Here is a 14,285-nt window from a genome sequence, read left to right as displayed (position 1 = left end):
GCTTTGCGAAGTTTTACTGAACCATGAGAGAGAGAGAGACAGAGAGAGATAAAGAGAGAGAGAGAGAGACTGTCAGTATGAAATTCCTTAGCATTAACCAGTGAATTGCATGGTTTACTTTACCAATAGACTTGGGCTATGATCAAAGTTTGAACAGCATGTGTAGTTCTTTATTTCTGATTGGTGCTGGGCCAAGACAAAACAGAGACTAGTCAAGTTGGATTTCCTATGCTCGTCTTTGATATGTTGTGTCAGTTCATAGCCAATCATTAAGACGAATCCATGGAAAAGCCAGTATATTAGACTTTTTGTGAAATTGACATGGTGCATATTGATTTGTAATTGTTCTTAATAAGGAACATGGTGTATAACTGTTACCGATATTACCTGTGTAATTTCATCAGTGTGCCATAATCCATGCCCATACAATGTACCATTTAGCCAGGTCTGAGCCCACTGCTTAATACTATGCTTAAAATGCAGGAAACAATGATCTTGCTATCAGTTGCTATTTCTTTGTTTACATTCCAAGACCACAACAATAGGTAGGATAGACACCACATTGAACCTAACCCCCAAAATGCAACCTAACCCCCAAAATGCAAAAAACAAAAAACCCAAACTAACAAAAGGCCCAGAGCATAATTTTAAAAACATTTCTGAAAATATGAAAATAAATCAGCATAAGAAATAAAATGAACACAATTTACTAAATGAAAATTGTCTTTGTATTAGCATTTCCAAAAAAACCCACAAAAACCCATCAAGGCATCCATCAGCTTAAATAACAGATAGACTTTCTTAGAATTTCCTTAAATAAGGTTTCTAAATTACGGGAAGTTCTTCAGCAGATTGCAGTTCAAAGAGGGTGGCTAAACTCTTGCATTCCTTTCAATTAGTGAATTTTAATTACATTGTTTATTCTTACTTGCAAATCAGGTGACTTACTCTTTACCAAAAAAAAAGAAAGAAAGACAAGACAAGGGGAAAAGCTATCTGTGCTCCTTAATTGCATTAATACATGAACATTAAAATTAGAAACTTTTAATGAGGTTTGACAAGACAAATCAATGTTGTGCTAGAATTCTTGAGTTTTATCCAACTTCACCTACAACTTCTGTGTAAAGTAAGTGTATGTGTTCCTTTGCCTTAAAATGGAAGACAAGAAAATACCCATGTATCCCACCAATCTACCTTATTAATCCTAAATTCCTCATAGCAATATTATTATTATTTCAAGTTTCAAGTTTTATTGGATTTATATGCCGCCCCTCTCCGAAAATTCGGGGCGGCTAACAGCAATCATAGACAGTATACAATAATAATCCAATACTAAAAGCAAATTAAAACCCCTTAATATACAAAACCAAACACACATACAAACATACCATGCATACCATTGTAACGGCATAGGGGGAGAAGAAATCTTAATTCCCCCATGCCTGGCGGCAGAGGTGGGTTTTAAGTAGCTTACGAAAGGCAAGGAGGGTGGGGGCAATTCTAATCTCTGGGGGGAGTTGGTTCCAGAGGGCCGGGGCCACCACAGAGAAGGCTCTTGCCCTGGGTCCCGCCAAGCGACATTGTTTAGTTGACGGGACCTGGAGAAGACCCACTCTGTGGGACCTAACTGGCCGCTGGGATTCGTGCGGCAGAAAGCGGTCTCGGAGATATTCTAGTCCAGTGCCATGAAGGGCTTTAAAGGTCATAACCAACACTTTGAATTGTGACCGGAAACTGATCGGCAACCAATGCAGACTGCGGAGTGTTGGTGTGACATGGGCATATTTAGAGAAGCCCATGATTGCTCTCGCAGCTGCATTCTGCACGATCTGAAGTTTCCGAACACTTTTCAAAGGTAGCCCCATGTAGAGAGCGTTACAGTAGTCGAGCCTCGAGGTGATGAGGGCATGAGTGACTGTGAGCAGGGCCCCCCGGTCCAAATAGGGTCGCAACTGATGCACCAGGCGAACCTGGGCGAGCACCTGTTTAAAAAGCATTAGTAACCAGGTAAGGGGCAAGCATACAGTTGAAAGCAGCCTTCTTCTGTTGGGCCAATGCTTAATTGTTTCCTTTTCCTGAACCCTACATACCGCCATCACCTTTTCCAGAATGGGACAACTTGTCTAAGGACAATTCAACAAATACAAAACTTAAATGATTTTCATGGAACAGTTGCCAATAAGAAAATAAGAAAAGTCAGTCCAGAAATACACGAGTTCCAATAATTTTCATGAATAATTAACTCAATGAAAAGATTAATACAGTATTGAATTGTCTCATGGCATTGAATTATTGCCCATGGTGACTTGGCCATGGCCCTGACCTTACCTTTTCTAATCCACAGGAAGGTAATTTTTCTCTGCTGCTGTACTGGCTGGAATGGGGAGAGTTTGAAACAAAAACAGCCCAGGTGCAATTTAAAAAAAACCCCAAACAGTCATAATATTTGGTATAGTCAGAACTTCTGTACATGTCTTGAAATAGCTAAGAATAAAACATTTATTTTCATACTTTCAGAATCAAAACAATAGTTTCATGTTGAGATCAAATTGACTTTCTCATGGAAAGCATTCTTTAAAACTATGTAATTTCCAAATGTAATTAGAAAATAAAGAATGAAAATATAGTATCTTTTAAAAAGCATATACCAGTGATGGCGAACCTATGACACGCGTGTCAGCACTGACACGCGTAGCCATTTTCGGTGACACGCGGCCGCCAAGAAAAGGAGAGCTTTAGGGAGTGGCCAAGATGCAAATCTCCCCGCTTTCCAATTTCCCACCGACTGCAAGCAGGTACAGCAAGCGCAATTATTATTATTATTTTTCCTCTCCCCTTAATTTTGTTTTGCACCGATTTTAAAAAAATTGTGCCGGTTGCAATTTTAATTTCACTCCCAGGGCTATTTACCTGGGGGTCCTACTTTGCTTACATTAAACTGCTCATCCTGTAAACAAATATCGCTTCGCCAGGAAATCTACTCCAACCTCCCCTCCCCTCCTTCGCTTCTTTCCCTCCACGAACAGTGCGCGGTGTCCCTCCCCTTGGGTCGATCGCATCGGGGAGGGCGGAATAACTTAATTGCCGTTTCCTCTTATAGCTGTTACAGGAGACAGTGCTAAGGTAAACCCTTACCGGTTTAAACGTAAAGGATGAGGGGTTATTAAAATCATGCCGGGCTCGCAAAAAAGAGAGTCCGAAAAAAGAACTGTGTGGACGTCGCGCTGTTTGCTTCCTCCTTTGGCGGCTCGTAACTAGATTTTTACAACCCCCTGCCCCCCTTGATAAGCTTTTTCTTGAATCTGACCAGTTTGGGGGGTCGCCCCCCCCCCTGCCCAGGAAAGAGTTGCAGCAGAAAAGCAGCGCATATGAAAAGCGCGCTGCTTTCCCGGAAAGCCGGCTTTCCTGGCCGGCACAGGGCTTTCCTGGGCAGCTGGCTTGAGCCTTGTGCCGGTCAGCAAAGCTGGCTGCCCGCCAGAGAGGTGGAGAGAAAGAAGGAAAAGCGAGGGAGGGAAAGAAGTGAGGAAAGAAGGAGGGAGGGAGGGAAGGAAGGGAGAGAAAAGTGAACAAGAGAGAGAGAGAAAGGAAGGAAGAGAGGAAGGAAGAGATAAATATAAAGTGAGAGAGGGAGAAAGAGAGGGAGAGGGAGGAGAAGAGGGGAAGGAAGGAAGGAAGAGAAAGAAAAAAGTGGAAGGAAGAGAGAAGGAAAGAAAGGAAAGGGGAGAGAGAGAAAGAGATAGAGAGAGAAGATAGGAAGGAAGAGAGAGAGTGAGAGAGAGCAAGAAAGAAAGAGTGAGAGAGGAGAGAGGAAGGAAGAGAGTGAGAGAGAGTGAGAGTGTTTTTTTCTCAAGGTGACACACCACCCAAGTTATGCTCGGTTCTTTGGCGAATTTTGACACACCAAGCTCAAAAGGTTGCCCATCACTGGCATATGCAGTACTGTATATTCACCAGATTTTTGTTCTTCACTGCAGTTGATATTTTGGAGCTGTCTTAGTTTTTCATTTTTTTTCTTATCCTCTTCCTCCATATTTTAAAAGCAAAAAATGAATATTGATGGCGGGGTATAATAAATGGCATAGCACCCAATTCCAAACTATTATCCTCTATTATCCTCTCTTTCACCTCTGAATCATAGCAGCTTTATTTCTTGGTCACAAGATGATAGTTTCCATGCACAATTTAAATGGAAATGGAAAGTTTTTGCTAGAATAAACTTGGGTGCTTGCCAGCTAGATAAAGGCAGGCTTATTAGAAAATGTCACTGCTATTTAGAGCAACAAGAATGGGTTTATAAGTTACTCATATATTTAAAAAGCAATAATACGTGACCTCAGGCTGATTCTCAGATTGTACAGTGTGCAACAACAGGCCACCTATAACTCTTTAACTCTGGTAAAAAAATTCAGGATTTTTGCTATGGCACAGATGCTGTGTCCACAGACCTTCTGCAGGGGAAACAGAAATCTGCCCACTATATAATTACTAATGGATCTTTCCAACCAAGTGCCATATTTTCATGGGATTAAAAAAATCCAGGATTTTTGTTAATGATTCCCATAATTAGCTCAGCAATGGCTCATTGGGCAAACGTAGGAGCCAGATGCTGTCAAGGATAACATTTCATTCAAATTGTACAGCGTAGTGTTCACTTTCTTCACAGATCCATGAGCTATAAATAAGGAAACACGAATCAATTTTTTAAAAACTATTTATACTTCATCAATTAATTTAATTCTTTAATTAATCAAATTAATGGCCACTGAACACTGCCTGAGTACATGGTATGGAAATATATGGGGAGGAAATTATGAAAAAATTGGGCTCTTTTGTTTTTAGTTTGCAAAATATAACAAATTTAACAGATTTAATTATGACCTATATGTATCTCTTACGAAGACATAAAGAGACATTGCAAAGAATACCATGTGATACCGTAAGAAGCTGCACTGTCAAGCATAATGTGACAGTACTTCATTATAATCTTATGTCATACTGTGATGGTACTTTATAGTCGCTTCATCAATACAATGCAGAAGTGAAATTCAAAACTTTCCCCTGCCAGTTCTGTGGGCGTGGCTTGGTAGGCGTGGCAGGGGAAGGATACTGCAAAATCTCCATTCCCATCCCACTCGGGTCAGCCAGAGGTGGTATTTACCAATTCTCCAAATTACTCAAAATATCTGCTACCTGTTGTTCAGAACCTACTGAATTTCACTCCTGATACAATGCCAGTGCTTGTATCAGGGAGACTGTAGAGATATACATATAGAGACTTCCATAGATTACCAGGATTATATTTAAACAGGTCTTTGTGCACGGCTGCCCACTTTAGAAAAATGTGTTCTCTTGAGATCGGTAATACAGTAGCTAACATCACAGCACAACCTTTTACAGAACAGCTGCTCGCTGCTTTTTGTATGGTGAATTATGGAGCCAGTGCCAGTCCTTTTTATGAAAAAATTATGAAAAAATCGGACTCTTTTGTTTTTAGTTTGCAAAATATAACAAATTTAACAGATTTAATTATGACCTATATGTATCTCTTACAAAGACATAAAGAGACATTGCAAAGAGAATACCATCTGATACTGTTAGAAGCAAGAGCTGCACTGTCAAGCCATAATGTGACAGTACTTCATTATAACCTTATGTCATACTATGATGCTCCTTTATAGTCGCTTCACCATCAATACTATTATGGGAAGAAAAGAAAGTATTTCTTAAAACCTCTGGGACAAATGCACGTAATGTGAGTAGATAGATTATTTATTCAATTACAAGTGTATATTGCTTGTCAGTTATAATAATAATAACAACAACAGAGTTGAAAGGGACCTTTGAGGTCTTCTAGTCCAGTGATTTTCAACCTTTTTTGAGCCGCAGCACATTTTTTAGATTTACTAAACCATGGGGCACATTGAGGGGTGGGCTAAAAAAAGTTTGGACAAAAAAATTCTCTCTCTCCCTCTTCCTCCCTTTCGCTCTATTTCTCTCTCCCTCCCTCTTTCTCTCCCTTCCTCTTTTTTTCTCTCTCTCTCCATCCCACTTTCTTTTTCTCTTCCTTCTTTTCTCTTTTTTGCTCTCTTTCTCTCTCCCTCCCTCCCTCTATGTCTTTCTCTCTCCCACCTTCCCTCCCTCTCTTTTTCTCTTTCTCTCTTTCTTTCTTTCTTTCTTTCTTTCTCTCTCTCTCTCTCTTGCTCTCTCTCTTGCTTTCTTTCTCTCTCATTCTCTTTCTTTTTCTCTCTCTTGCTTTCTTTCTCTTTCTCTCTTTCTCTCTCTCTTGTTTTCTCTCTCTCTCTAAGCTTCGCGGCACACCTGACCATGTCTCACGGCACACTAGTGTGCCACGGTACACTGGTTGAAAAACACTGTTCTAGTCCAACCCCCTGCTTAGGCAAGAAACCCTACAGTACTTCCGACAGATGGTTATCCAACATCTTCTTTAAAACTTCCAGCGTTGGGGTATTCACAACTTCTGGAGGCAAGCTGTTCCACTGATTAATTGTTCTGACTGTCAGGAAATTTCACCTTAATTCTAAGTTACTTCTCTCCTTGTTTAGTTTCCACCCATTGCTTCTTGTTCTACCCTCAGGTGCTTTGGAGAGTAGAAGTCAGAATTTCCTGACCATCAGAACAATTAACCAGTAGAGTGGCTCGCCTCCAAAAGTTGAGAATGCCCCAACACTGGAAGTTTTTAAGCAATCCAAAAGCAATTAATGACGCAATGTAAATAGAATGGTTAATAGAAAGTTGCTGTAAACTCTACTTTTGATGAGACTATAACTTCCTTCCCTAATCTTGTACCTCCCCCCCCCTACACACACACACACCACACACACACCACACACACACACGGGTTAGACTATAAATCTCATGATGCTGAGCCTTTTCAGCTGCTAGGAAGATGAAAGTTTCACTTCGGTGCATTTGAGGACAGGGGCTTAACTTCAGTAATATTTGTGTGTAGTAGCTGTGCTAAATTGTGAGCTATAAATCTTTTTCCCTCACATAACTCAAGATAAGTACCTTTGTTCTTCAAGCAACAGTTTATATATTTTATTTATTTATTTATTTATTTATTATTTAGATTTGTATGCCGCCCCTCTCCGAAGACTCGGGGCGGCTCACAACAAGATAGAACAAATCAAAAATAATCCAATTAACTTTAAAATATTTAAAGATTTAAAAGAGCCACATATACTAACAGACACACACACAAGCATACCATGTATAAATTGAACATGCCCGGGGGAGGTGTTTCAATTCCCCCATGCCTGACGGCAAAGGTGGGTTTTAAGGAGTTTACGGAAGGCAGGAAGTGTAGGGGCAGTTCTAATCTCTGGGGGGAGTTGGTTCCAGAGAGCCGGTGCTGCCACAGAGAAGGCTCTTCCCCTGGGGCCCACCAACCGACATTGTTTAGTTGATGGGACCCGGAGAAGGCCCACTCTGTGGGACCTAATCGGTCGCTGGGATTCGTGCGGCAGGAGGCGGTCTCGGAGATATTCTGGTCCAGTGCCATGAAGGGCTTTAAAGATCATAACCAACACTTTGAATTGTGACCGGAAATTGATCGGCAGCCAATGCAGACTGCGGAGTGATGGTGAAATATGGGCATACCTAGGTAAGCCCATGACTGCTCTCGCAGCTGCATTCTGCACGATCTGAAGTTTCTGAACACTTTTCAAAGGTAGCCCCATGTAGAGAGCATTACAGTAGTCGAACCTCGAGGTGATGAGGGCGTGAGTGACTGTGAGCAATGAGTCCCGGTCCAGATAGGGCCGCAACTGGTGCACCAGGCGAACCTGGGCAAACGCCCCCCTCGCCACAGCTGAAAGATGGTTCTCTAATGTGAGCTGTGGATCGAGGAGGACGCCCAAGTTGCGGATCCCCTCTGAGGGGGTCAATAATCCCCCCCCAGGGTAATGGACGGACAGATGGGATTGTCCTTGGGAGGCAGAACCCACAGCCACTCCGTCTTATCCGGGTTGAGTTTGAGTCTGTTGACACCCATCCAGGCCCCAACAGCCTCCAGGCACCCGCACATCACTTCCACCGCTTCGTTGACTGGACATGGGGTGGAGATGTAAAGCTGGGTATCATCAGCATATTGATGATACCTCACCCCATGTCCTTGGATGATCTCACCCAGCGGTTTCATGTAGATATTAAATAGCAGGGGGGAGAGGACCGACCCCTGAGGCACCCCACAAGAGAGAGACCTCGGAGCCGACCTCTGACCCCCCACTAACACCGACTGCGATTATATATTGTGTTGGGGAATGAAGAATTTTTCACATTCCTTCCTGCAGACCACCTCCTGTGCAAATATAAATGTGTAAACTTTGAAAGCAGCACCAGCAGATACTTTTAATCCAGCAGTGCATAAGAACCTGAATTTAATTCTGCAGCACCGGATGCAACTGGCAGTGGGCAGGGGGCTCTGCTAAGAGAAACTGGTTCTTTTCATAGGCAAAATACTTTAACTCTGGACTTTAACTTTGAGGGCTATTATGCAGACCACTGAACTAAGCTGGCTGATGGAGGTGATTGGGCAGCAAAAATCTACTATGATCTTCCTTAGCTTTTCCTGAGTTGCAGAAAAGGGATAGGCTTGAAAAGTGTTTTTTATGTACGCGTATGTGTCTTTTATCTGCTTAGAACAGTTGTTTCCAAACTTTTTTTGGCCATGCCCTACCTAAGCTTCTCTAAAATCCTGATAACCCTCCTGGGATATATCATTCTTACTATTCAAAAAATCAACTCCTACTCATGCATAGGAAGCCTAAAAGGCCATTAGCTTGGTTTAAACAAGGTTTCAAAGAATAGGGCATCCTTTCAAGAGAAAAATAAAAGAATGAAAATCAGTAGAAGTACTGAGGAACTTAAAAAATAATAATATGAATAATAATATGAAGGATATGAAAAAACAGTTTTCAGTAACAAATCATTTACAACACTAAAGCCACATTCAGCTAAATATGAAGATTGGAATGGTAACAGCAATTTTTTTGCAACGTAGATTGAATTTGGGTATTTAGTTTCTCTCTCATCACAAAGCCATGCCATCGCTCCTTTTATATTGAATAAAATTTTAAGTGATTCATCATTTCGCATTTCCGAGAGTTCTTTTTGGTACAGTAGTCCCTCACCTATCGCTGGTGTTACGTTCCAGACCTGGCCGCGATAGGTGAAACCCGCGATGGGGAATTTATCGACTGATAGTACTTACAGTGATCCCTCGATTTTCGCGATCTCGATCTTCGCGAAACGCTGTATCGCGATTTTTCAAAAAAATTAATTAAAAAATACTCCACGGTTTTTTTGCTATACCGCGGTTTTTCCCACCCGATGATGTCACTCTCTTCCTTTCTCATCTTTCTTTCTCTCTCTCTTTCTCTATCTTGCTTCTTCCTCTCTCACACTCTCTTCCTCCCTCTCTCATCTCTTTCTTTCCTTCTCTCTCTTTCTCTATCTCTCCCCCTCTTGCTCTAGAGCGGCGGGCAGCGGGCGGGCGAGCGGCGGGCGGGCAGCAGCGAGGAGCCGAAGATCGGGATTTCCCCTTTGCATGGGCGGCGGGGAAGACCCAGGGAAGGTTTCATCGGCCGGCCAGCAGCTGATCTGCTCGGCAGCGGGGCAGCAGCGAGGAGCCGAAGATCGGGGTTTCCCCTTTGCGTGGGCGGCGGGGAAGACCCAGGGAAGGTTTTTTCGGCCGCCCAGCAGCTGATCTGCTCGGCAGCGCGGCAGCAGCGAGGAGCCGAAGATCGGGGTTTCCCCTTTGCGTGGGCTGCGGGGAAACCCCGATCTTCGGCTCCTCGCTGCTGCCGCGCTGCCGAGCAGATCAGCTGCTGGGCGGCCGAAGAAACCTTCCCTGGGTCTTCCCTGCCGCCCACGCAAACTCCACCATCTGCGCATGCGCGGCCATGGAAAAAGGGCATGCATGCGCAGATGGTGTTTTTACTTCCGCACCACTATATTGCGAAAAATCGAGTATCGCGAGGGGTCTTGGAACATAACCCCCGCGATACTCGAGGGATCACTGTATTTAAGTATTTATATTGTAATTGTTTGGTAAGTTTTCATTGTTTTAAGTGTTTATAAACCCTTCCCACACAGTATTTATTTTAGATACAGTATTTAAATACAGTATTTACAATTTTAGATTTTCTTTTTTAAAAAACCTCTCGATCGAGTTCGGCGGGCTGTTTAAATCTGCCGATCGACTTTCTCAGAAACCCGCGATGAAGTGAAGCCGCAGTAGGTGAAGCGCGGTATAGCAAGGGACTACTGTACTGCATTGAAACATCAGATAGATCCACCAGCACTGGCTGCAGTACCCATATTGGAAAATTAATTTGTTTTAAATGAGAAAATGTTTCTTTCAAATCAGAGACCAATATTTTTAGATGATCCACAATGACAAGTACAGTGGCATCAGTCACCTCACACTTTTTTAGCCAATGAAACGTCAATTTTTTTTGTCAGAAATATGTTTTTAACATAACTTTATAAATGTAATGAAGCCAAATATCTTCACCTTTGCATCAAAAAGAATTTTATTTGTTCCTTGAGTTATTTGTTGTTTATTCAACATATTCAGTTTTTCAAAGGTATCTACTAAATAATTTACAAATACTTTACTATCAATAGTTAGCAAGTGCTTCATTTCAGATTTGTCACTTTAAGAGTTGCTAAGAACATCAAATACTGTAGTTTCATGAACCTTTTCAAACAATTTCCCTTTGAGAGCCACCTAGCCTCAGTGTGAAGTACTGTACAAGTCTCACATGGTCTGCATTTTTATCTTCACAAAATTGATTGAAGGGACGGTCACATTTGTTATTAGTTTCAATAGCATTGATGCATTGATACATTTTTTTTAAATTATTTTTTGTTGATACAACATTTAATTGATAAGACTTTATTTAAAATTTTAATATAAATTTAGGAAAGAATTTGATGTGATGTGCAAAGCAAGAGAGAAAAGAATGAAAGTGCAGTTTTTATCCTGTAATACTGACCCAGAGACAGCCAAATAAGCTCCCATATATCCATGTGTTTAGGTAAAGTTTCCTTCCAGACTCTGTCAGTAACATGCTGACAGTCAAGCCGCTTAAAAACAGTAAGGATGGCAATGTTTTCTGGAGACTTAATTTGGAATGAACACTTTTCCCAGGGAACCTATTTCTTCTTTTAGAATCTTTTGCATCATAAAATTCTATTAGCAATTTGTCCTTGATTTCAAAACGGTCATGAAGCCATCTTTTCATAAACATTTGTTCTTCTGGAATATCTTTTAGTTCAATTCGTTCAATATTGATATGAATTCTTGGACACGCTTTACAAAGAAAATCAGTCATGGTTGGTGACACTTTCCTTTGTCCTTTATGGTCTATATAGTACCTTCGTAGGCTATTGTAATATCATAAACTGCATCTAAGTAGCTCTTCATTGAATCAATAGCAACATAAGTAGCCTTCACCCGTGGAGTAAGGACATGTTTCAGTACTGTGAGACCTTCCTTATCAGCATATGCCTGACTATCAGCAATGATTTTGGGCCGCTCTGGATTGTAACGTGTTCCTTCTGGAAAAATCACAAGGTACATTGGGGCTTTGGTTTTCATCTGGATATTCAACTTGTTCCTCATTTTCTTTTCATTAAATCTGGCACTTCGGTTCACATACACTCCACCATGCTGAGAAAAATACCACCCGTACAAAGGAAGCCATTTTAATCCATCTTTCAAAACATATCGAAGATGTCCAAGCACATTTTGCCTCATGGCCAACATATCTGCTATAATCCAATCAACTGTAGTTTGATGATTTGATATAAATACCACATTCTCTTTATTTTTTGGCAAATCACCATACAGAATTATCTGCACGCCGGTGTAGTTCTCGAAGAAGAAGAGCACCATGCTCTGGTAGATGGTGTAGAGCCGGTCGTCCACCTGGTGGTAAAAACGGCCGGGCAGAAGGGCCGAAAGCAGCCGCCAGGCCCCCCAGGCCAGGATGTAGGTAGGCGCGGTGCCTAGGAGCACGGCGGCGGGCACCACGTAGCACACGGAGTAAGTGTGCAGCAACACCGACAGCAGCATTTTCTCTCCTCCGCCCGGAGCTCTTGGCTCGTCTGCTCCCCTCGCCGGCCGCCGCTGCGCTCAAGCGCCTCCGCCTACTTTTCACATTTTATTACCTCATTAAGAACAGGAGAAATATTTTTGGACACTAAGTTCTCTCTATGAATAACACAGTACACAAGAAGCATTTATGAATTCCCATCTTTCATCAATTTTAAGCAGCCATTTTTCTTGCCCACCATAACAGGAGCACTATCTGCAGCACAAGATATTATGTTTTCCATTGATATATTATTGACATCTAAGTAATTTTTAATTTATTATCTCAGCAGCTGTTGTGGTGGTCTTTCATGATTTGCAGAATAACATTTCTTCAGCAAATTCACTTTTATTAATATATTTTGCATAGGTTAACAATAAGCCTCATTGTCTCTTAGACTTGATTCATCCATTGATACTCAGCCGCCCTGAGTGCAATGGGATTAGGCGACATATAAGTCTAATTAATTAAATAATTAATTAATTAGTACTAATAATTTTTTTGATTTCAGCTTTTCAACATTGTGTTTTAATATCACCACACATTTCATTTATTCTTCTGCTAACAGTATTGTTACTGAATGGCATGGCTTTCACATCTTTACCATCTTTTTCCAGAAGTGTTTTAAGAAATGTTGATATTGATGGTTTAATTAAATCCTTCCCTGTAGTATGATTTTTCCTCCCCAGATTTAGCAATGAATAAAGAAATTCCACAACTAGCCTCAAGAGTACGACTGACAGTGATCTTTTTTCAAACTTCTCCTTTAAAGACTGAAGTAATTTAAATCTGAATTTACATACACACTATGTTTTGCCTTCAAATGTGCCCATTGACAACATGTCATTGATTCACTGATCAAGTATTGTTGGCACAAGAGGCAGAAAGTTGACCATTCATTATGGATAGCAGCTATGAAGCCAAGTTTTAAATATTCTTGTGAAGACTGATGAACTTTATTTTTGCTTTCACTACTGATTTTATGCATAGAGTTTGTCACTAAAAGAAATAAATGTGACAGAGACTTATGAAATAATGCAAATTATTACAAGAAACAAATATTAAAAGAAGATGGCGCAGAAAGAGGGAACTTTAAAAAACATTAGCTTAATTTTTGAATCATAAGATTGTTATGAATGAAAGGGGAGGTTGTAAACAGAGATGGTATTCTGCTGGTTTACACCAGTTTGCACTGGTAGCGGCAACTGCAGGTGAGGCTGTGTGCATGTGCAGAAGTGGCACATGCAAGTGAAAAGACCGTGCACCCACACTCACATTTGTGAACTGGTAGGGAATGTAAGTGAATTCCACCCCTAATTTTAATTTTGAAGGATTAAATTCTTCACCAAATGGATATTAAAGCCCCCCACTCTCTTTATACTAGTTTGTAACTGTAATACAGATTTGCATTGATATTAAAGTATGAGAAATAAAAAATATTAAAAATGGGCTAGTACTTTTTTTTTTTGCAGAGAATTTATATTGCTACTTATTTGCACATGGTGACTCAAGGTTGCTTTCTGAATAGTAACACATATTTTTCCCTTTTCAGTATGATCTTCATGAACCTGAAACATATGGAGTCATTTTGCACTTTTCTGCTTTCCCAAGGTAATTTTTAAATTTTATTTTTAAACAGCAGTAAATGATATGATAGTGTGTGGTATAGTATGCAACACCCATTTATGACAGGATATGGAAGGAAGAACTACATCTACAGAGAATAAATCTGGAGGTTTAGTTCTTTGAACATTAGCATCCAACATGTATAGCAAGAGGAGTGGCATCTAAATAATTTGATGGCAGTTGAAACAATTATGTCTATTACATTTCACAAAATTTATTGCAGTATTCAAAGGTTTCAGGTATGGATTGAAATGCCTTGAGTTTGTTATTTCCACATTATAAAAGACTGGAAGATTTCCAAGTATTTAAACTTTAGGCTGTTTTGTTTGAGTGCTATTAATTTTCCACTTATGATTTAAACATACTGAATGTAATTCAAGGTGTTTTTTTAAATAAGCCATGTGCTGCGTGCTTTGTTGTATGCTTAACGTGTTTCATTAACATATTTCATTGCTTTATATCTGATAAAGATTGTATGATAATTTGCCATTGAAAAATTTGGCTAAAACTAATTTTTTTGGGTGTTCAAGTCATCCT

The 14,285-nt window shown here is 40.6% G+C and overlaps 1 protein-coding gene and 1 pseudogene across 1 annotated transcript in view; one reads left to right on the top strand and one right to left on the bottom strand.

Annotated features, from left to right (window-relative positions):
• VWA2 (von Willebrand factor A domain containing 2) overlaps positions 1-14,285 on the top strand; it is a 60,725-nt gene that overhangs the window by 5,742 nt on the left and 40,698 nt on the right. Inside the window, exon 2 of the mRNA XM_070754007.1 lies at positions 13,675-13,733. Within this exon, the coding sequence (XP_070610108.1) occupies positions 13,676-13,733 (58 nt within the window). The 5' untranslated portion in view covers position 13,675. The remainder of the gene's footprint in view (positions 1-13,674; positions 13,734-14,285) is intronic.
• On the bottom strand, positions 10,906-12,181 carry LOC139168426 (1-acyl-sn-glycerol-3-phosphate acyltransferase epsilon pseudogene; annotated as a pseudogene).

Source organism: Erythrolamprus reginae, chromosome 5 (genome assembly GCF_031021105.1).
Source record: "Erythrolamprus reginae isolate rEryReg1 chromosome 5, rEryReg1.hap1, whole genome shotgun sequence".
NCBI classification, from domain to species: domain Eukaryota; kingdom Metazoa; phylum Chordata; class Lepidosauria; order Squamata; family Dipsadidae; genus Erythrolamprus; species Erythrolamprus reginae.
Note: the sequence above shows the minus strand (reverse complement) of the source record. Positions and strands in the feature narration are given on the sequence as shown.